Consider the following 18,410-nt stretch of genomic DNA (forward strand, 5'->3'; position numbering starts at 1 on the left):
GCTGAAACCGGTTTGGCTCAGTGGATAGAGCGTCGGCCTGCAGACTTAAAGGTCCCGGGTTCGATTCCTGTCAAGGGCATTTACCTTGGTTGCAGGCACATCCCCAGGAGGGGGTGTGCAAGAGGCAGCTGATCGATGATTCTCTCTCATCGACATTTTAACTCTCTATCCCTCTCAATTCCTCTCTTTGTAAAATCAATAAAATCTATTAAAAAAAAAATTAAGTTCCCAAGATATAGACCTGTTTCTTTGTGTGTGTATTGCCTTTCATGATTGTGTGTGTGTGTGTGTGTGTGTGTGTGTGTGTGTGTGTGTGTGGTGGAGGGAGTGTTACATGTGGAATTATGGGGGAGCCAAATATCATCTCAGTTTATCCTCACAGTAATGAAGTCGACCCGTGGGTCAGTCTTGGTTCAGGATCTCATAAACACCTACCGCAGTACTAACTCAGGAGTAATTTGTTGTAGCTTTATCCATGTTTCTGTTGAACAGTGTATGGCTACATTTGTAAGGCATTATTTCCTTTAATTTCCTGTTAGCTGTTTTAAAAGAACAACCTGAAAGATATTAATGGATGAGCCTAGACAATGACCTCAAGAAACAAAAATAAACCTTTCAAGAAGTAAGAACTGAATTTGTTTGCCAAATGTTGACTATGGGTAAAGTATGAAAAACACACTAGACTGCATGAAGGGAGAATATTAAAATTTGTTTAGAAACAAATGGTCACTGTTTCAGTATCCTGCCCTCCTCTAACTATGAAAAAAAAAAGTCACAGATTAAGCATGAGTTTCAAAACAACCAAGTAGTATTCCAGTCATAAGACAAAAGCAAACAGCTGCTTTAATAGAAAACCCTATGATTTTCAGAGGGGTAGATAAACATTTCTCAAGGCTGCCCTTGCCACATCAAGCTCTCCACAAAAGCTGCAGCAGCATCCTGTTGAGGATGGAATAAGGCCACCTTTCTGGGTTGGCAAGAACCAGACCAAAAGATAGCACCTCCCTCAGATACTTTAGCTTATCAACAAAAATGTATTTGCACAATAATACAGACACCCCCACATTAACATTTTTGAATAATCAAAAATATCTGCTTTCCAAGTAGAGCACAGACTCTCCTCTCCCATCATCTCATGGGAAGACAGGCAGGCCCTTTCCTCTAGGTTCCAGGCTATAACTTGATTCTGATCTTTCAGTTGCTCTCCTGTGGGTGGCATGCAGGAAATAAATACATGCTCCCACATTGCTTTCTCAAGTTCCCTCCTACCTTATTTCCCCCTTTCTCTGTCTGAATTCAAATACAGTCACATTTACCTCTCCATTCTCCTCCAGACATGTCTTATTAGTACTTTTAAAGCATTGTTTTCACAAATACTAACTTACTGGGCACTCCACACATTGAGCATTTATTTAGTTTAGTGATTCAATAAGATAAATATTCTAAAATTACATACTACTCCAGCTTACTGATAATTTATAGCTACTTTGAGGACTAAAATGGTTATCCATTATATTTAATATATTGTCTTAATGAATTGTTTGATGAAAATGTGTCATGGACTTTTAAAAAAATGGTTAAAATATAAAACATCTTGCGGGGGGGGGGGGGGGTTAGGATTGCCCTAGAGAATGATTTTTTTCAAACTTTGTTCAACCACTAACAGTTCTCCAATACAATCTTATCTAGGTTTTCAGAATTCAACTAAATTTCTTTTCTTAGTAATAAAAAATAAAGACAGCAAATTAATATTAAACACTGCTCATAGTTGTTTATGTATCTTCAGTAATGGGGCTAACAACTTCTAGAAAACCTTGCTTTTTTTGTTGCGGTTTTTCCAGAATATCAGGAATTTCTAGAATTCTCTAATATATTTGAAATTGTTAGCATCTTTTACATTTTTAATATGCATGTGCAGTTTTCAAACATATTCTCATTTAATCTTCACAGTGTTTCTTTGGGTTATGGTGATAAGGCAGACCAGACATCATCTAACTTGTTCATTGCAAATTGAATAAATGACCTAATTTGGACAGAATACAAGCCCTTGACTTTTGGGAAGACCCTTAATACTGAAGTGCATTAACAGAAGTATAATATTAAGAAATTGGAGAAAAGGCACCTGTGAATATACTAATGCACATATTGTGGTAAAAATTGTAGCTGTACTGAAACCGGTTTGGCTCAGTGGATGGAGCGTCAGCCTGTGGACTGAGGGTCTTGGTTCTATTCCCATCAAGGGCATGTACCTTGGTTGCGGGCACATCCCCAGTGGGGGGCATGCAGGAGGCAGCTGACCAATGTTTCTCTCTCATCAATGTTTCTAACTATCTCTCTCCCTTCCTCTCTGTAAAAAATCAATAAAGTATATTTTTAAAAAATTGTAGCTGTGGTTCAATGTATCCTCGAATGTAGTAGTTTGGAAGGGATACAAAACATTTGTACTGCTTGCAAAAATCCAGCCACAATGGTTGCTATTCATAATTCCTTTTTGGAGTAAGTCAGAGTGATAACACTGAAAACAGTGAGCTCGGAAGGAATTTAATGTATACCGTCACTAATGACGGGCTTGAGTGAGAATGTCTAACTTTGTCTTTGTTTGAATCCTAAAAAATGGTTTATTTAGTAATTTATTCAACCTTCCTTGCTAGTTTTCCTCTAAAAATTTAAGATAGAGCTAGCTATGCAAATTTCTCTGTTGTTTTTTTTTTAACCCAAAACAACAAATGTGTTTGTGTGCAATCAGTGCATTTATAATGATATTCATAACTACCAAAGTAGCTATGGGATTATTGTCTTTGGAGATTAATAAACATAGTCTTGTACTTTTAATTCTTGGCTACACTATTGTTGATGTTTCCAAAGAAGTTATGAATTCAAACTACAGCATTACAGTAAAAAGTTTAATACAAAGAAAATATTCCAGATGGTAAGATTTGCTAATCACTCAAATGAGGATTCTTCTTATTCTGACTTTGTCTCTTCTCTCTGGAATATAGGCTAGCCTCGCCCTGAGGCTGAGCTAAAAAATAATGGAACCCAAAGGATTCGTAGTGGCATATACCCAGGGAATCTAAATCTGGTTTCAAGGCCAATTCCTCCCAACATCCTCTGAGCCCAGGAATGATCTTGGCATGAAGCACATTCTCCCAGGCTAGCTTCGGTCTTGATTAGAGACCTGACTTGTGTTGCAAGTCCTTGTGGGCAACATTGGCATAAATATGCTTCCTTCTGGCCGAGTGTCAGTGACCACCGAGGGGTGAGGAGGCACTTCTCAGGCTCCTTTCCTGTTCAGTTGATGCAGAGTTTTCAAGCAGGTGAAAATACTGCGCACAGTGTTTGCTTTGGGGAGGAAACATGGGGTCTTACAAATAGGCATAGCACCATAGTGTTGTGAGAGGCTGTGGACAAATGGTGCCTGTAACCTAAGTGTAGGCCTCAGATTCAGACAGTCTTTGATGGTAGGGACGAGTGGTTTTAGGGAGGACACATATGGAAGATCTAATGCTATTTTATACTTAATAGTATAGTGTAAATGTAATTTTTAACTTTCATATGCACTGGGAAGCAAAAAGTATGACTTTATTGCTATATTTGCTTTATTGTGGTGGTTTGAGTTGCCAAGTGATTTTTTCTAGCTATTTGACATGGGGACCAGGTCTTAAGAATTTTTAGGAGGTTGCCCCAAAGCAATGTATAATTAATTAACTAATCACAAATCATTGTTTCATTAGGCTCCTTATTCAGAATAAAGGACAAACCAGGATAAACTGGTTTCAATATTCTGTATAACTAAGAAAACTACATTGCAAATAATATGTCATTTAGAGTGTTGTGTTTTCATTGCAACTTGTTCTTTTTGTAATCTGGATTTATTGTATATGAGTTCCAAAACAGAAAAACACATAAACCTAGAATTTGTACTTTTAAATTCTATTTACTAAGAGTAACAGTTCTTGGTAAATAGATTATGCATTTGGTAGATTCATTTTCCCCAGGTTTTCCAGACAGCAAGCATATTCAGGATAAAAAACAATCCTAGATAGTACATCCTCTAGGTAGGATATTAGTCTAAAATTTTTACTCTAAGTTTCTGTATTCTTGCCTTTGAATTTATATTCATGAGAGCTTTTCCTTGACTCATATCTTTACTAATAAAGGGTAATATGCTAATAAAACTGGGTTGACAGAATGTATTCTGGTCATCCAGTCCTCTTTCTGAACAAAGCCACAGTGGCGGGGGCCTAGGCAGAGACAGTTAGGGGTGATCAGGCAGGCAGGCAGAGGGATTAGGGGTGGGCAAGCAGGCAGGCAGGTGAGTGGTTAGGAGCTAGTGGTCCCAGATTGCGAGAAGGATGTCCAAATGCCAGTTTAGGTTCGATCCCGTTGGAGTAAAATGGCTTGATCCCAAGAGTAAACTGGCATTTGGACATCCCCCAAGGGTTCCCAGATTGGTGAGTGTACAGGCCAGGCTGAGTGTTCCCCTCTTCCTCTCCTTCTTCCTTCCCCCTCATGTGCTCTGTGTTTTCTAATACTACAGACCATTCACTTGTAACTCATCTCTTTTCCAATATGTTCTTGGAATCCCCTACCTCTTGAGGTTTGTTCTTTGTGAAGTAAAGGGTGGTGGGTAACTAATGTGTGAGAAGAAATGAGAAAGAGTATCAAGAGTATCATCCTATATGATAAAAGGCTAATATGCAAATTGACCAAACAGCAGAATGATCAGTCGCTATGACACTCACTGACCCCCAGGGGGCAAATGCTCAATGCAGGAGCTGTCCCTGGTGGTTAGTATGCTCCACTAGGGGGAGTGCCGCTCAGCCAGAAGCCAGGCTCATGGCTGGCTAGTGCAGCAGTGGTGGTGGGAGCCTCTCCCGTCTCAGTGGCAGTGCTAAGGATTTCTGACTCATAGCTTAGGCCTGCTCCCTATGGAATTTCATGCACCGAGCCTCTCGTCTATAATAATAAAAGCGCAATATGCAAATTGGACCGGACGTCCTTCTGAATGAAGCTGCAGCTGTGAGGGCCAAACTCCTTGCACAAATTTTGTGCATTGGGCCTCTAGTTCTAATAATAATTGCCATTCTGGATAAAATCATCAGTCAGTTGGTATATCTCCTTCTTGAATAACTTTTTGGACATACATGTATTCTTGCATAGGTCACCCAAAAAGTTAATTAGAACACACTAGTTAAATGATGAAATTTTTAAATTTGATATCTTCTTAAGAGGAGAAAACAATTTTTGTGTAAAAGAGTTTGCAGCTCAGTTAGGAGGACACACAACAAGCCTGAGGGAGACTAGCTGCCTATTAAACAGGAAGTTTGTGAGGAACAGTGTTTATTCAAGTTGTAACCATTCATGATGGCTTAAAAATTCCTGTTTATATACCCCTTTACTGTCTGTCAGTAAATAACCAACCTTTATTTCCTCAGTTTGTGCCAGGTGACGGGGCACTTTCCATGTACATTATGCCTATTAGTCTTTAGCAATCCTTTGTAACACTCATTTCTGGTTTACAGATGTCAAAACTAAGGCTGAGTGAGAACAGGTGATTTACTCAGAGTGACCCTGAAGTCAGTGTGACCTTGGCTTCCACCTCTCTATGCCCATCCCCCAGAGAACAAGTTTCATGGCACTTAAGTGTTCTTACATTTGTTATTGTTTTACATAGTGCATATTCTCCCACATGATTGTTTGTTTTTATGTTAAGTAAAAGCTACTTTAATGTAGTCATATTTTCCTTTCTTTGGAATGATCTGAGTCAGAGATAAAGCTTTTTAGGGTAAGTGTGTATCTTTACCCATTTGAGAACCTATTGCTAAGAATTTGTTTGGTAGGGGGAGGGACACTGCATGTTCTTAATTCTTGTTTTATATTCTTCTAGGAATAAAGCCCCATTCGGTTCTGCTTTTTTTTTTTTTTTTTTTGCTTTTTTTGTAAATGAACACACACAAGCTTTTCATCTGCATTTTCATCTTTCTGAACTCTGTCTTTCCTAATATAAAATGAGGGTGTAAGGCCAGATGACCTCCAGCTCGAAAATGTTACAAGGCTGCAAGTCCTCTGTCTACAGCCCTGGGATTACTGGAGGAGCCCGAGTCCTCAGGATTAGTAGGGCGTGTGAGGGCCTTTGGGATCATTGATGTTTAGGCAAGAAGGACAGGTTTTTGGGAAATTAAATCAACCTTAAGAAAGGAAAGCTGAATGTCGGGGCCTGATGCATAAGCTTGTGGTTAGCTATTTATAGCAGATCTTACTGCACTTCTTAAAGTTTAATTTATCTGTTGTCTATTGATAATATGTCCATTGACATCACTTGTAAAAAGAACTACTGGCAAAAGGTCATTTTCTTTGTTTGCAAGCAAAATGGATTATTTTGCAGTTGTTTTATTAGCAACTCTATTGGGAACTGTTGAGTAGAGATTATTCCTACTTTCTCCTTAGTTTGTTTTCACTTGTAGAAGTTCAGGAAGAGATGGTGTGAAAGAAAGGAAGCAGGAGGACGGAGTAAAAAGTTCATACCAGGAGTACACAAAACAATACACACATTGACAAAGCTCACAGAAATTCGATAAAATGTTCATGGAGAAATTTAGTTTAGTATTTTGAAAAAATTTCTAGAACTTCAAATTCATTTAGTCATGTAGTGTCTGGAAAATTCTTTTGTTTGGCTTGATGAGTGTTGCTCATACCTAGCACCTCTCAGGTCACGGGCAGCTCTAGGCTGTGGTGGACCCTGAGGACCTTCCCTTTCCTTGGTGGGTTCCCACAACCTCTTTATCAGACTTTCCCCAGGGCTGTGTGCCTATCTGAAATGCACACTTCAGCTGCTGCCCACAAAGAGTAACCATTGGAATTAAAAGCAAGTTATGTTTTTAAAATTTATTACCCATGGAGGCAGAAAACAAGTTTTGTAAACTAGTATTTGTAAACAGTATCATTTCCCCTCCCATAAGATGTAACCTCAGTCTTCTTAATGATGGTGAAGCCAAAGAGCTGATTTTCCAGCTGGCAGTGGTTACATGCAAAGTCTTAAAACCTTGGCCTGAGTTTTAGCTGGGCAGCTCATTTTTTGAGCCTCAGTTTTCCCTTTCCTGAAACTGGGCCAATAATACCTGAGTTATATGGTACTCCTCAAGGATGGTGTACTGAAAGCAGTTTGTAAACTCTATAAGGTAATACAGATATAAAGTATGAAGATCAGGGTTTCATGAGCAGGATGTGTTGAGGGTAAGGGCTGGTATTATTTTAGTTTTGTTAAACACAGAAACCAGAGAAGTCTTAGTACTGCTGAGAAGAAAGAAAAGTGGAGCTTAGCAGTGATGGGAAGACCCATGGCTGAGGGGTGGTGTCTCCACATACAGCAATGGGCAGGCTAAATGGATCCCTAGCTGTAGCTCATGCCAAAAGATTTGATTCAGGAGGGTCAGCATGTAGGGAAAACCAGGGTACTGTGTGTCAGAGCAGGGCAGGAGAGGAGAGGTGCAGTCCCAGGGCTGGGCCAGGACATTTCTACAACCCAGGCCTCGGGGGCCAAAGAGTTTGCTAGACTTGACTCTAGGACTAGTTCTGTCCCCTTGGTTTTCTTTGTTGGAGTTTCTAGTCTACTGGAAGTCTCTTCTAATAAGCCTGGTGGTCCTAAATGTGTTTGTAAAAATTGTATACCCTTTTGATACTACATTTATTTATTTATACTATACCAGTTATCATGTATATTATCGAACACATTTGCAAATATAAATTTTTAAAAATGAGGTAAAAAAAAAACAAGTAAAAGAAAGGTATAAAGATTTCTAACACTTTAATGGCTGGCTGATTATTGCTTTAGATAGTGATGGTTGCTAAGAGCCTGGGGGTGGGGGAGGAGGGGCAGTTCCTATCCAGTTCCTTAGGGTCTCTGGGGGCCAGATTCTCTAGCCCGGCAGGTGATGGACTAACGGAGCTCAGTTGTAACCGTTCTCCACAGAGTTGCCAGATTGTGACCTGTTCAAGTAGCCCTGCTCTGATACCAGACACTTCCCTGTCACACACTGGCTGCATTCAGAGAGCCCACAGCTGTATGTGATGCTCACACACAAGACTAGGCAGCAACACTTTAAAAAGAATCCTGATGACACTGACCAGCAAGTGTGTTTACAGAGGAGCTTTAGTATCTGAAGTACTATTCTTAACGCTTAGCTGCAAACTGGTCTATTTTTCTAGTCACTACATGTAAAAGCCTCATGTTATTAGAAAGAATGCAAGATGTGGTTAAAGAAATGAGACTGATGTTTATAATCTAGATAAGTCTCTAAAATGTAGACATGTTATTTTATAGATGTCATCAGCTAATTTTGATTGAGGTGAGCACTTAATGTGTGTTATCTCATTTAATCTTCACAATAGCCCTGAAAATGTAGGAACTGTTCAACAGATACTTGAGTGCCTTCTTGGTGATGGAGCTGTGAGGATAGTGTTACATCAAGTCAGACCCTTAGCTCATGCAGCTTATAGTATAGTGGGGTGCCAGACATGCCTCCAAGGGACCTGGCATAGTAGAATCATGGTGAGTAAACCAGGTCCTGTGTTAGAGAGCTGCATGATGGGTGGGGTTATCGGGAAATGCTTCTGGAAAGGGGACACTGGGCAGAGATGGGGGTGACCTCTGATGGGAAAAAGTCGATGCTCCTGAACAGTTCTTTTTGTGCATCAATTTCTGTCTTGAGTGTGTATGTAGGGGGACTTCTTCTTTCCCTAGGTAGATCATAAAACCTAGCGGGCAGAATCTGCATCTAATTCCTTCTTTTGTCCTTTGCTGCATGTAGCAGAAAATAGGTCCCAGTAAATAACTGGTGTGAATTGGCACATTGATAGATGGATAAAAGGTGTGTTAGACTACACTTCCTTATAATGTTTTGGGGATGAAAATAAACAATAACCATTGACTGTATCTTGTGTAGGGGACATATTAGGGGATTTGAGATTAGGAAATAAAAATAAACTTTAGCCCTGTACCCTTAAGGAGCCTGGAATCCAGTCTGTAGAGCACATAAAACCGAACACCTGAAACTTAGAAACAGCCAGCAGAGCAGGTTAAGCAAGCAAGAGCATATCTTGTCCACGATACCCATTCACCACGTGACCCATGGAGTTTATTTGGTCTGGCTTCCCTGCTTGGAGGGCCAGGCATGCAGATGGCAGGGTAGAGTCAGGGAGCAGGTTGCAGAGGGAGATATTTTCAGAGAAAAGAAAGCTCTGCATTATCAGAAAGCCATGGCTGCAGAGAAATACAGCTAGTGGAGAGGAAATATGCTGATTTGCCTTTTTCTTTAGTGGTGTTATGCAGAAACTCAGGTTCTGGGTAAGTGGTTTGCAGTGCATGGGCTTTTTGTCCTCACACCCTGCCTCTTTCCTTACAAAGTAGTTGTCATAGTTCAAGAACTGACTATCTCAGGGCACTGACAGTGCATGTGGTCTGCTTCATGGCTCCATGGATGAACTACACTTTCCTCTGGCCTTGGCCACTTCCGGTAGACATAACATCATTAAATAGCAACGCAGTTTTTACAAGATTTACCTATTCAACACCCCCAGCCCTATCCCCCTGGAAATCATAGCTTCTTTAATGTCCTGCTGGCTATGTGAAAAACAGGAATTTATGTAACAAGCCCTGCACAGAAAACCTTTTCCTGTTCGGAAAATTTTTTTTTAATTGTTGGCAAAGTTAGGAGACAGCTACGTTACTCAAAGAGCGACCTCAAATGTCCTCTTAGAAAAATATGTAGCATAATGTTTTGATAAGTAAGGGATTTCTATGGGACCTTTTTTTTTTTAATAAGTCTAATTAGTGAGTTAATGTATGTCCCATCTGAATTAGTGAATGCTTCCTGAAATTTTTTAAATATTTCACCATCATGTATTCTGCAGTCTTATTTTAAAAGCCCCCCCAATTGCAGTTGCAAATGATCTGATCTAATGTTGTGGAGCCGCAGGGCTACCCACCTCCTCACCCTCCTTGCCAGTCAGCAAAGATAGCCAGGAAGATACTATTGAATATTTAGGAAGATCTTCCCCCTTTATCATTAACTAAATGACAAGCTTCCTTTTCTCTAGAAATTTCTTCATTGTAGTTTATGTATGTGACTGTTGTGTTCAAAGAACACAGTTATCATGATGGAATATTGTGCAAATGTCCAGACTTTGAGCATGTGGAACATGTCACAGGGTCAGAGTACTTACCTCCATTCTGGTCTACCCCAGGCACAGGCTTGCTGCTTTAAGGAGGAATTTGGAAGTTGGTTTGCGGGTGTTGGTCAGCCCAGCATATGAGGCTGTGGCTGTGGGAGCGTGTGTGTATGTGTAAAACCTTCCCGTAAGGGAGTGTCATGGGAGTGAAATCGGGGATTGGGGAAACAGTTCTTGGCCTCTTTTAGAAAGTACTGAGTTTGGGGACAGATCCATAGGTGGGAAGGCAGAGGGAAGTCTTGGGAACAAAGAACGCTCCCTGTCATTCACTTGACACACCTGCCCACCATCCAGGCTGAAGACCCTGTTCAGGGCCATTTCTGACCCACACTTTCGTGTGCCCTGGCAGAAGGGCTTGTCAGTTGCTTCTGTGTTGCAGCCCTTGGGTGGAATGTAGTACAGAGGATCAGAGGGCATTCTGAGCTGTGGATTTCTCAGCCCTGGGTGTTGGGCCTGACTCGGACTTTTTAAAAAAAAATATTTTTATTTATTTCATAGATGAAGGAAGAGGGAGAGAGAGATAGAACATCAATAATGAGAGAGAATCATTGATTGGCTGCCTCCTGCACACCTCCTCCTGGGCATCGAGCCCACAACCTGGGCATATGCCCTTGACCAGAATCGAACCTGGGACTCTTCAGTCCACAAGCCAACACTCTATCCATTCAGCCAAAACAACTAAGGCCTCATTGACTTTTAAATCTTCTTTAAGAAAGTGGGGGGCGGGAAAAATCCCCACTTTGTTTTCTAATTTCTTTCAATGAGAAAAAAGGTTGAGCTTATGGTTTGTGTTGGAGCTCCAGCCTTGTCCTGCCTTTGTTCTGGCGCAATGAGTGGCATGTCGATGGCATGAGGATGTGGCATTGTGGCTGCACCCTGGGGTGACCACAAATCCAGCCCCAGCGCCTTTTCATGGTCAAGGAGAGGGGTGATGGGTCTAGGGAGCTCAGTCCCCGGCCATGTGCTCAGCCCTGCTCCCAGGGTTCAGGGATACTTGGGGAATCTCGTCCTGGATTTGGGATTGGGGACTTGATGACAGACACTGCTCAATGACCAGGTAGTGAGAGTTTACTGTCCCCTGTCCTATGCTAGGGACAAAAAGATGTAAGTCTAAGTCCTCTGGTTTAGGAGCCCACTTTTCCTTTTCCATGTGTCCCAGGAGCTCTCTGGATGCTGGCAATCTCTCTGTGAGCCAGTAGGGGAGTCAAATTGGGGCTTCCTTGATTGTAGCTCAGCTTCGCTGCTTTTACTGTAACTTGAGACTGTCTCTAGCTCCCTTCACTGTGTGTCTGGAGTTGTGGGTTTGTGTTTGTAATACCTCCTACCCGCACCCTAGTGAATAAGAGGAAGGAAATAGCTTAGCCTGGTGAAAACTTGTGTCTTCAAAGATGGGATCTAGTATATTCATCTTGGTGACTCTTACTGTGTACCAGACACCCTTGAGCATTTTATATACCACTAGGGGCCCAGTGGATGAATTTGTGCACCTTGAAAGAAACTGTGGGCTGTGAGGCTGCGGTGGGCACAGAGGCGCATCTTGGCCCATCCTCCACGTCCCCGCCCAGCCCCTCCCACGGCCCCCGATTCCCTGATTGCCAGCAGCCCACTCCTGCCACTGCTGCTCCCACATGCTGATGGTGCTGGCCCCGCTCACACCCGCTTATGGCACAGAGTGATTGTGGCCAGTGCCAGCAGCAGGTGCAAGTGCCTGGCGGGACCGCAGTGCGCAGGAGCAAAGAATTTTCAATAACCACCAGAGGCTCGCCCCAATGACAGTGACTGATGCCCCACTTTGGTCTGGTGCCCCAGCTCACCTACTCCATCATCCCACTGCAGCCATGTTCCATGCATGCCCCTGGTGGTCAGCACGTTGTTCCTCTGTTTGATCTATTTGCATATTAGAGTTTTATATGTATAGATAAGGGCCAAGGAATTTTATGCGGTTATGTAGCCAGTAAGTAGCAGAGCTTCCTAAATGATCAAAAAAGGTTGATTTCTCTCTACTAATTGTCCCAGGAGTATACATGGCACAGTTCAGTCATGGAGCTGTTCCTAGCAGGTTGAAACTTCAAGCTATTTGTACTCTCCATGCCATCCACTTCTCCAAGATTATCCTTTTGGACAGAGAATAACTTCTGATGCAGTGTCCTTGGATTAGTTGGTGCATATTGCTGGATATTTTGGGAAAAAAGGGGTGACAAATAACACTTGAATTTAAATTTTTCTTTGGGGGATGGGGTGCAGTTCAACTTTCTAAAATTAAAAAAAAGGGGGGACCCCCATTTTTTTTCTTATATTCACCTATATTTGCCTAATGGATATTACGGGCTTAAATGAATCTAAATCTTAGGGTTTTCAGGGTTTTAATTTTTGACTAATAATATATGCTGCTTCGTTTATTTCTTTTCCATAATCATGTAAGCCCAGTAATGCAAAACTTCTCACTTTGAGTAAATGACATATGTGCAACCTTATGAAATTGGCAGTAGTTTTAGGGATAATAGAGTGGAAAAAGTTTTTATAGCACTTAGTTTGGAAGTACTATTTGCATAGCACTGACTGTAAACAAAATGTAAGTGGTTTTAAAACCAGTTTCTGTAATTCCCCTATAAAATATACTTATATAAAAGGAAGTATTTATAATAATGAGTATTTAATTTTGTTCCCTCATTAAGATACAGATTTTATTTTTAAGATAATATTTTTCTTCTATGGTGTGAACTCTTTTATAGTGGGGTTCAGAACCACTCTGAGCATATGGGCTGAAATCAGTACTCTATGTAGTTGGAGAAGGACTATATTTCTAACATGATGTTTTTGCTTTACAGAATTCAATTCGTCATAATCTGTCTCTGCACAGCAAGTTCATCCGTGTGCAGAATGAAGGAACTGGAAAAAGCTCTTGGTGGATGCTCAACCCGGAAGGAGGCAAGAGTGGAAAATCCCCCAGAAGAAGAGCTGCGTCCATGGACAACAACAGTAAATTCTCTAAGAGCCGAGGTCGAGCCGCCAAGAAAAAAGCATCCCTCCAGTCTGGTCCAGAGGGTGCCGGAGACAGCCCGGGGTCTCAATTCTCTAAGTGGCCTGCCAGCCCTGGCTCTCACAGCAATGACGACTTTGATAACTGGAATACATTTCGCCCTCGAACTAGCTCAAATGCTAGTACTATTAGTGGGAGACTCTCTCCCATTATGACTGAACAGGATGATCTTGGAGATGGTGACGTGCATTCAATGGTGTACCCACCCTCCGCTGCAAAGATGGCTTCTACTCTGCCCAGTCTGTCAGAGATAAGCAATCCTGAAAACATGGAAAACCTTTTGGATAATCTCAACCTCCTGTCATCACCACCGTCATTAACTGTTTCAACCCAGTCTTCACCTGGTGCCATGATGCAGCAGACACCGTGCTACTCGTTTGCACCGCCAAACACCAGCCTGAATTCACCCAGTCCAAACTACCAAAAATATACCTACGGCCAATCCAGCATGAGCCCCTTGCCCCAGATGTCAATGCAAACCCTTCAGGACAATAAATCGAGCTATGGAGGAATAAGTCAGTATAATTGTGCACCAGGACTCTTGAAGGAGTTACTTACTTCTGACTCTCCTCCCCATAATGACATTATGGCACCAGTTGATCCTGGGGTGGCTCAACCTAACAGTAGGGTCCTGGGCCAAAATGTGTTGATGGGCCCTAATTCGGTCATGCCAAGCTATGGCAGCCAGGCATCTCATAACAAAATGCTGACTCCCAGCTCCCATTCCCACCCTGGGCATGCCCAGCCAACCTCTGTAGTTAATGGGCGTGCCTTGCCCCACGCAGTGAACACCATGCCCCACACTTCGGGTATGAGCCGCCTGGCCCCAGTGAAGACGGCTTTGCCAGGGCCTCCACCTCACCCCATGCAGATGAACGCCCTTGGGGGCTACTCCTCCATGAGCAGCTGCAACGGCTACGGCAGGATGGGCATCCTCCACCAGGAGAAGCTCCCGAGTGACTTGGACGGCATGTTTATTGAGCGCCTGGACTGTGACATGGAGTCCATCATTCGGAACGACCTCATGGATGGAGATACTTTGGATTTTAATTTTGACAATGTGTTGCCTAACCAAAGCTTCCCGCACAGTGTCAAGACGACAACACACAGCTGGGTGTCAGGCTGAGAGTGAGTTCCCGAGCAGGTAAGATTGCCCCATTATCAAAATACCTGCAAACAGAACTCAAAGGAGAGGAATACTGTAACTGCCATCCATCGCCCATGGTTAAGACTTTTTAAAGGTCAACTAGCTACCTCTTGCAGAGAGGTATCTTTTATTATTCATTCTCCACCCTTTTTATAGCTTACAAATTTTCCTTTTGAGTTTAAACACAGAACGTTCCTCTAACTGCTGTAAAGATTTTAACAGTTAGATGGCTGCATCTTTTCAGTAGCTCTTCAATAAATGAATACATTTAATATAAATTAAATGCTGAAGGGCTTTTAAAGTGCAATTTCCCCCATTGAATGATTTCAGAGCTGTTTGAGAAAGCTCTAGCTATTTCCCCTTCCCCCAGTATGTCTGTCACTCCAACATGTTAAGTTGCATTGATTTTAATTTGGATATTTTTTATTTTGTGTGTGTTTGTTTTTTCCTTAGGCTATACTTAAAAGTACTTCAGATTGTCTGACAGCAGGAACTGAGAAGAAGTCCAAAGATGTCCTTCATCCCATCTTTTCATTTTCTTGATTAAAAAAAAATACACACCAAAAACCTTTTTTATTTTATTTTTCTTTCGTCAGACTTGGCAGCAAAGACACTTTTCCTGTACAGGATGTTTGCCCAACGTTTGCAGGTTATGTGCTGCTGTAGATAAGGACTGTGCCATTGGAAATTTCATTACAATCAAGTGCCAAACTCACTACACCATATAACTGCAGAAAAGACTTTCAGATCCTGGTGTGCTTTCAAGTTTTGTATATAAGCAGTAGCTACAGAATTATATTTGTGTGTGTTTTGTTTTGTTAAATATCCATTTGGTCCAAGGAAAGTTTATACTTTTTGTAATACTGTGATGGTCTCCTGTCCTTGATAAGTTAAACTTCTGTTTGTACTACCTGTGTTCCGCTGAACTGATGAATCACAGAGAACCAGGCTCTCCATTCTGCACCTTCGTGAACAGCTTTGAACCTGTTCATTTTGCCACATAATTCACGTGAGAACCAGTAATCTGTCATCAATCTGCTGAATTAATGGACTTGTCAAACTCTTTTGGAAAAAAAAAAAAAAGTAAACACCAGCCTTGTACAGTCTTTTCTATTCTTCTGTTGTCTGTTTTGTTTTTTGCAAATTTGTACAAACATATAAATGGTTCTAATTTCCAGATAAGTGATTTTTGATGTTATTATTGGGACTTGAGATCATTTTTGGAATAGATATTGAACTGTAATGTTTTCTTAAACCTAGAGTATACTTTGTTACAGTATGCTTGTAAATTTGTAGAATTCCAGATATTTGAGACAGCATCCATAATTTTCATTTTGTATTCTAACTGGATTAGTACTAATTTTTGTACGTGCTTAACTGGTTTGTACACTTTGGGATGCTGCTTGGTGATGTTTCTGACTAATCGTAAAATCATTGTATTATAATTAGTACTTGCATACTCAATGTTTCTGGCCCTATTTTGGCAGGAGAGTGATGTACAGTTTAAGGACATTTTACGTTTCATGTTTAGGAGAACTTGATATGTTTTTATGTATGTATTTTAAAGAAATTACATCTGCTATTGCTCTGCGAACTAAGCGTACTGCATAGCTTTGAGTCTTCTACAGATACCTGTCTAGTCGTGGCAGTGGTTCCTGGGAGGCCTAGTAATGTTTGTAGGTCAGAAAGGGAGACCTGCATCTAACACAGTACTCCTTTTTCAAACGGGGGCTTTTAATCAACAGCCATTTTAGGTTGGGCTTCAACAAAGGTTTCCCCTCAGAATTCTGTGCTTCTGTGTTGGTCTGGGTGGAGGTTGGTTTGTAGTTCTATGTTAACACTCACACTTCGTGGTTCTTTCCCTCTGTCTTGCAGATTACATGGCACCCTATGGAGAGAGTAAGTCAAAGGGGGGATTTAGAAATGTGACGTCAGTGATTTGTAGAATGCTTTGTGTTCATGAATACAGATGGCTACCAAATAGGAAAGAACCTGTTTAAAAACTGGGGCAATTAATTTGAAAATCAACCAACCAGATATACGTTGTATATTTGAATGCTTTTAAAAGGCATAAGATAAGGATTTCTTTAGCCTTTAGCAACCTAAATTATAATTCTGATCATTAGGTTTTAGTATTTTCCAATTACCTTTCACTGACAGACAACTCAATTGACTTTGTGTCCCACCTAGAGTGTTGGTATTTTCAAGCCGTGTGGATGCCTGTGGTCCGCAAAATAAAGTGAACAGCTGAACAGCAATGTCCCTCTTGCCTGCCGGAGAAGGCTCTGCTTTCTCTGTACTTAGCCCAAATCACATTTGCTTCGTTTGTCTGTGGGTTGCATCTCTGTTGGCTTGGTTTTTCCTACAGTTTAACAAGAATATAAGTGTCCCTGATAGATTTCTTACAGGAGGCCAGCTCTATGGTAAGCCGCCCACTGTAACTTCTACTGTTTTGGGAATTCATTGAACAACCACCTCTCTAGCCATCTTCATTGTTGGACACTCCAAAACATGTCTGGTTTTAGGCATCCTGGTGCCTCTCAGCAGAGCCTCCTGCATATGGAACAGGACCCTTTGGTGCAGAGTACTCGTGTTTCTGTTACCACTGCTGCCACTTCTCCTCCCACGCCATTACACAGGAGCCTCAGCGAGTGACCGCTAGCATCGCTGTTAGCATCTTAACTGCTTCACAGCGTGACTTTAAATATGTTTCTTCCTCCCACGTCTGTGTAAATACCTTTTTTTCCTTTCAACTTTTTCTTTATGTTGAAATTCTGACATGAATCTTGGGTAGCTAGCTCTCTGGGGTACAACGAACTCCAGTGAAAGGCACCTTGTCTATTTTGAAAACATTATGTGACCTCTGGTGATTCTTTTTCTGTCCGAATACTGACTTTCTAGAGTAATTAGTCTATCAGTTACTGTACATGATTGCTTTGTGAAATGTGCAAATGATATCACCTATGCAGCCTTGTTTGATTTATTTTCCTTGGTTTGTACTGTTATTAAAAGCATATTGTACTATAGAGCTATTCAGATAATTTTAAATATAAAGTATTGTTTCTGTAATATAGGTGTATGCAATATATTTAGGTAATAGATATATTACATGGAAAGTTCTGCTTTGACAAACTGACAGTCTAAATTAATTAGCAAATGTTATATCCCAGCAAGCAGTGAATCAGGGGGACGTCCCAAGAAGAGAAGACACTTAAAATGGAACCGGTTCTCCAAAGGTAGACATTTAGACTTGCTCAGCTGTTGATACATGCTACCACCCCCCACGAGATTTTTACACTCAGCTCTTAAGAGTTCTTAATTTCTAACTGATTTTTAAATGAGAAGTTTCTCTTTTGATTTTAGTCTGGGAGTAATCACTCAGAAGAACACAGTGTGGTTTATGCAAACAGCTGCTGGGCGGGACTCCTGCCGCCTCCCTGAGGGTGGTGCCCAGCCTGGCGGCGTGGCCAGGTGTGGCCATGTGAGTCCTGTGGGACGTAGTCATGCTCTCCTGCGTTTTGCTACTTGAGTTAGTAACAGTGCAGATTCCATGGATTCCATGTTCCTGTTCCAATATGAGAAGTGCCTAATGATGCTGATATACTACAGACACAAGAACAATCTTTGCTGTTACTGTATAAAGCCATAAATGTACATACATGTGTTTAAATGGTTTGGTGTCTTTCTTTCCTAATTGTGCAGAATAAGCTCTTTATTAGTATTAAAAATTTTTTTTGCTATCATTTGAGTTAAATCTTTTCAGCCACAGTGCTATGGTTTATTCAAATCCGGTATTTCCTTTGGAGGGTGGGGAAACAGTCTCTGATCAGACAATAGCCCCCTACAGTGAAGAATAAGTAAAATCCCTGATAATCCTAGAGTGTAGGTACCTCATCATTGGAAAGTCTGAAGCCACACTCTGGTACAATAGTTACTGGGCAGTTGAGTCTCGGGTCAGAGCAGACCGTGGTGAAGGTAAAGCGCATAAAGGGC

General features: G+C 41.4%; 1 protein-coding gene across 1 annotated transcript in view; it reads left to right on the forward strand.

Moving 5' to 3' along the window:
- Positions 1–18,160, forward strand: part of FOXO1 (forkhead box O1) — a 100,037-nt gene extending 81,877 nt beyond the window's left edge. The window contains exons 2-3 of the mRNA XM_084879387.1: positions 13,059–14,414; positions 14,871–18,160. Of these exons, the coding sequence (XP_084735513.1) occupies positions 13,059–14,396 (1,338 nt within the window). The 3' untranslated portion in view covers positions 14,397–14,414; positions 14,871–18,160. The remainder of the gene's footprint in view (positions 1–13,058; positions 14,415–14,870) is intronic.
- Positions 18,161–18,410: the final 250 nt, after the last annotated feature.

Source organism: Pipistrellus hanaki (genome assembly GCF_964339955.1).
Source record: "Pipistrellus hanaki genome assembly, chromosome: 3".
NCBI classification, from domain to species: Eukaryota; Metazoa; Chordata; class Mammalia; order Chiroptera; family Vespertilionidae; genus Pipistrellus; species Pipistrellus hanaki.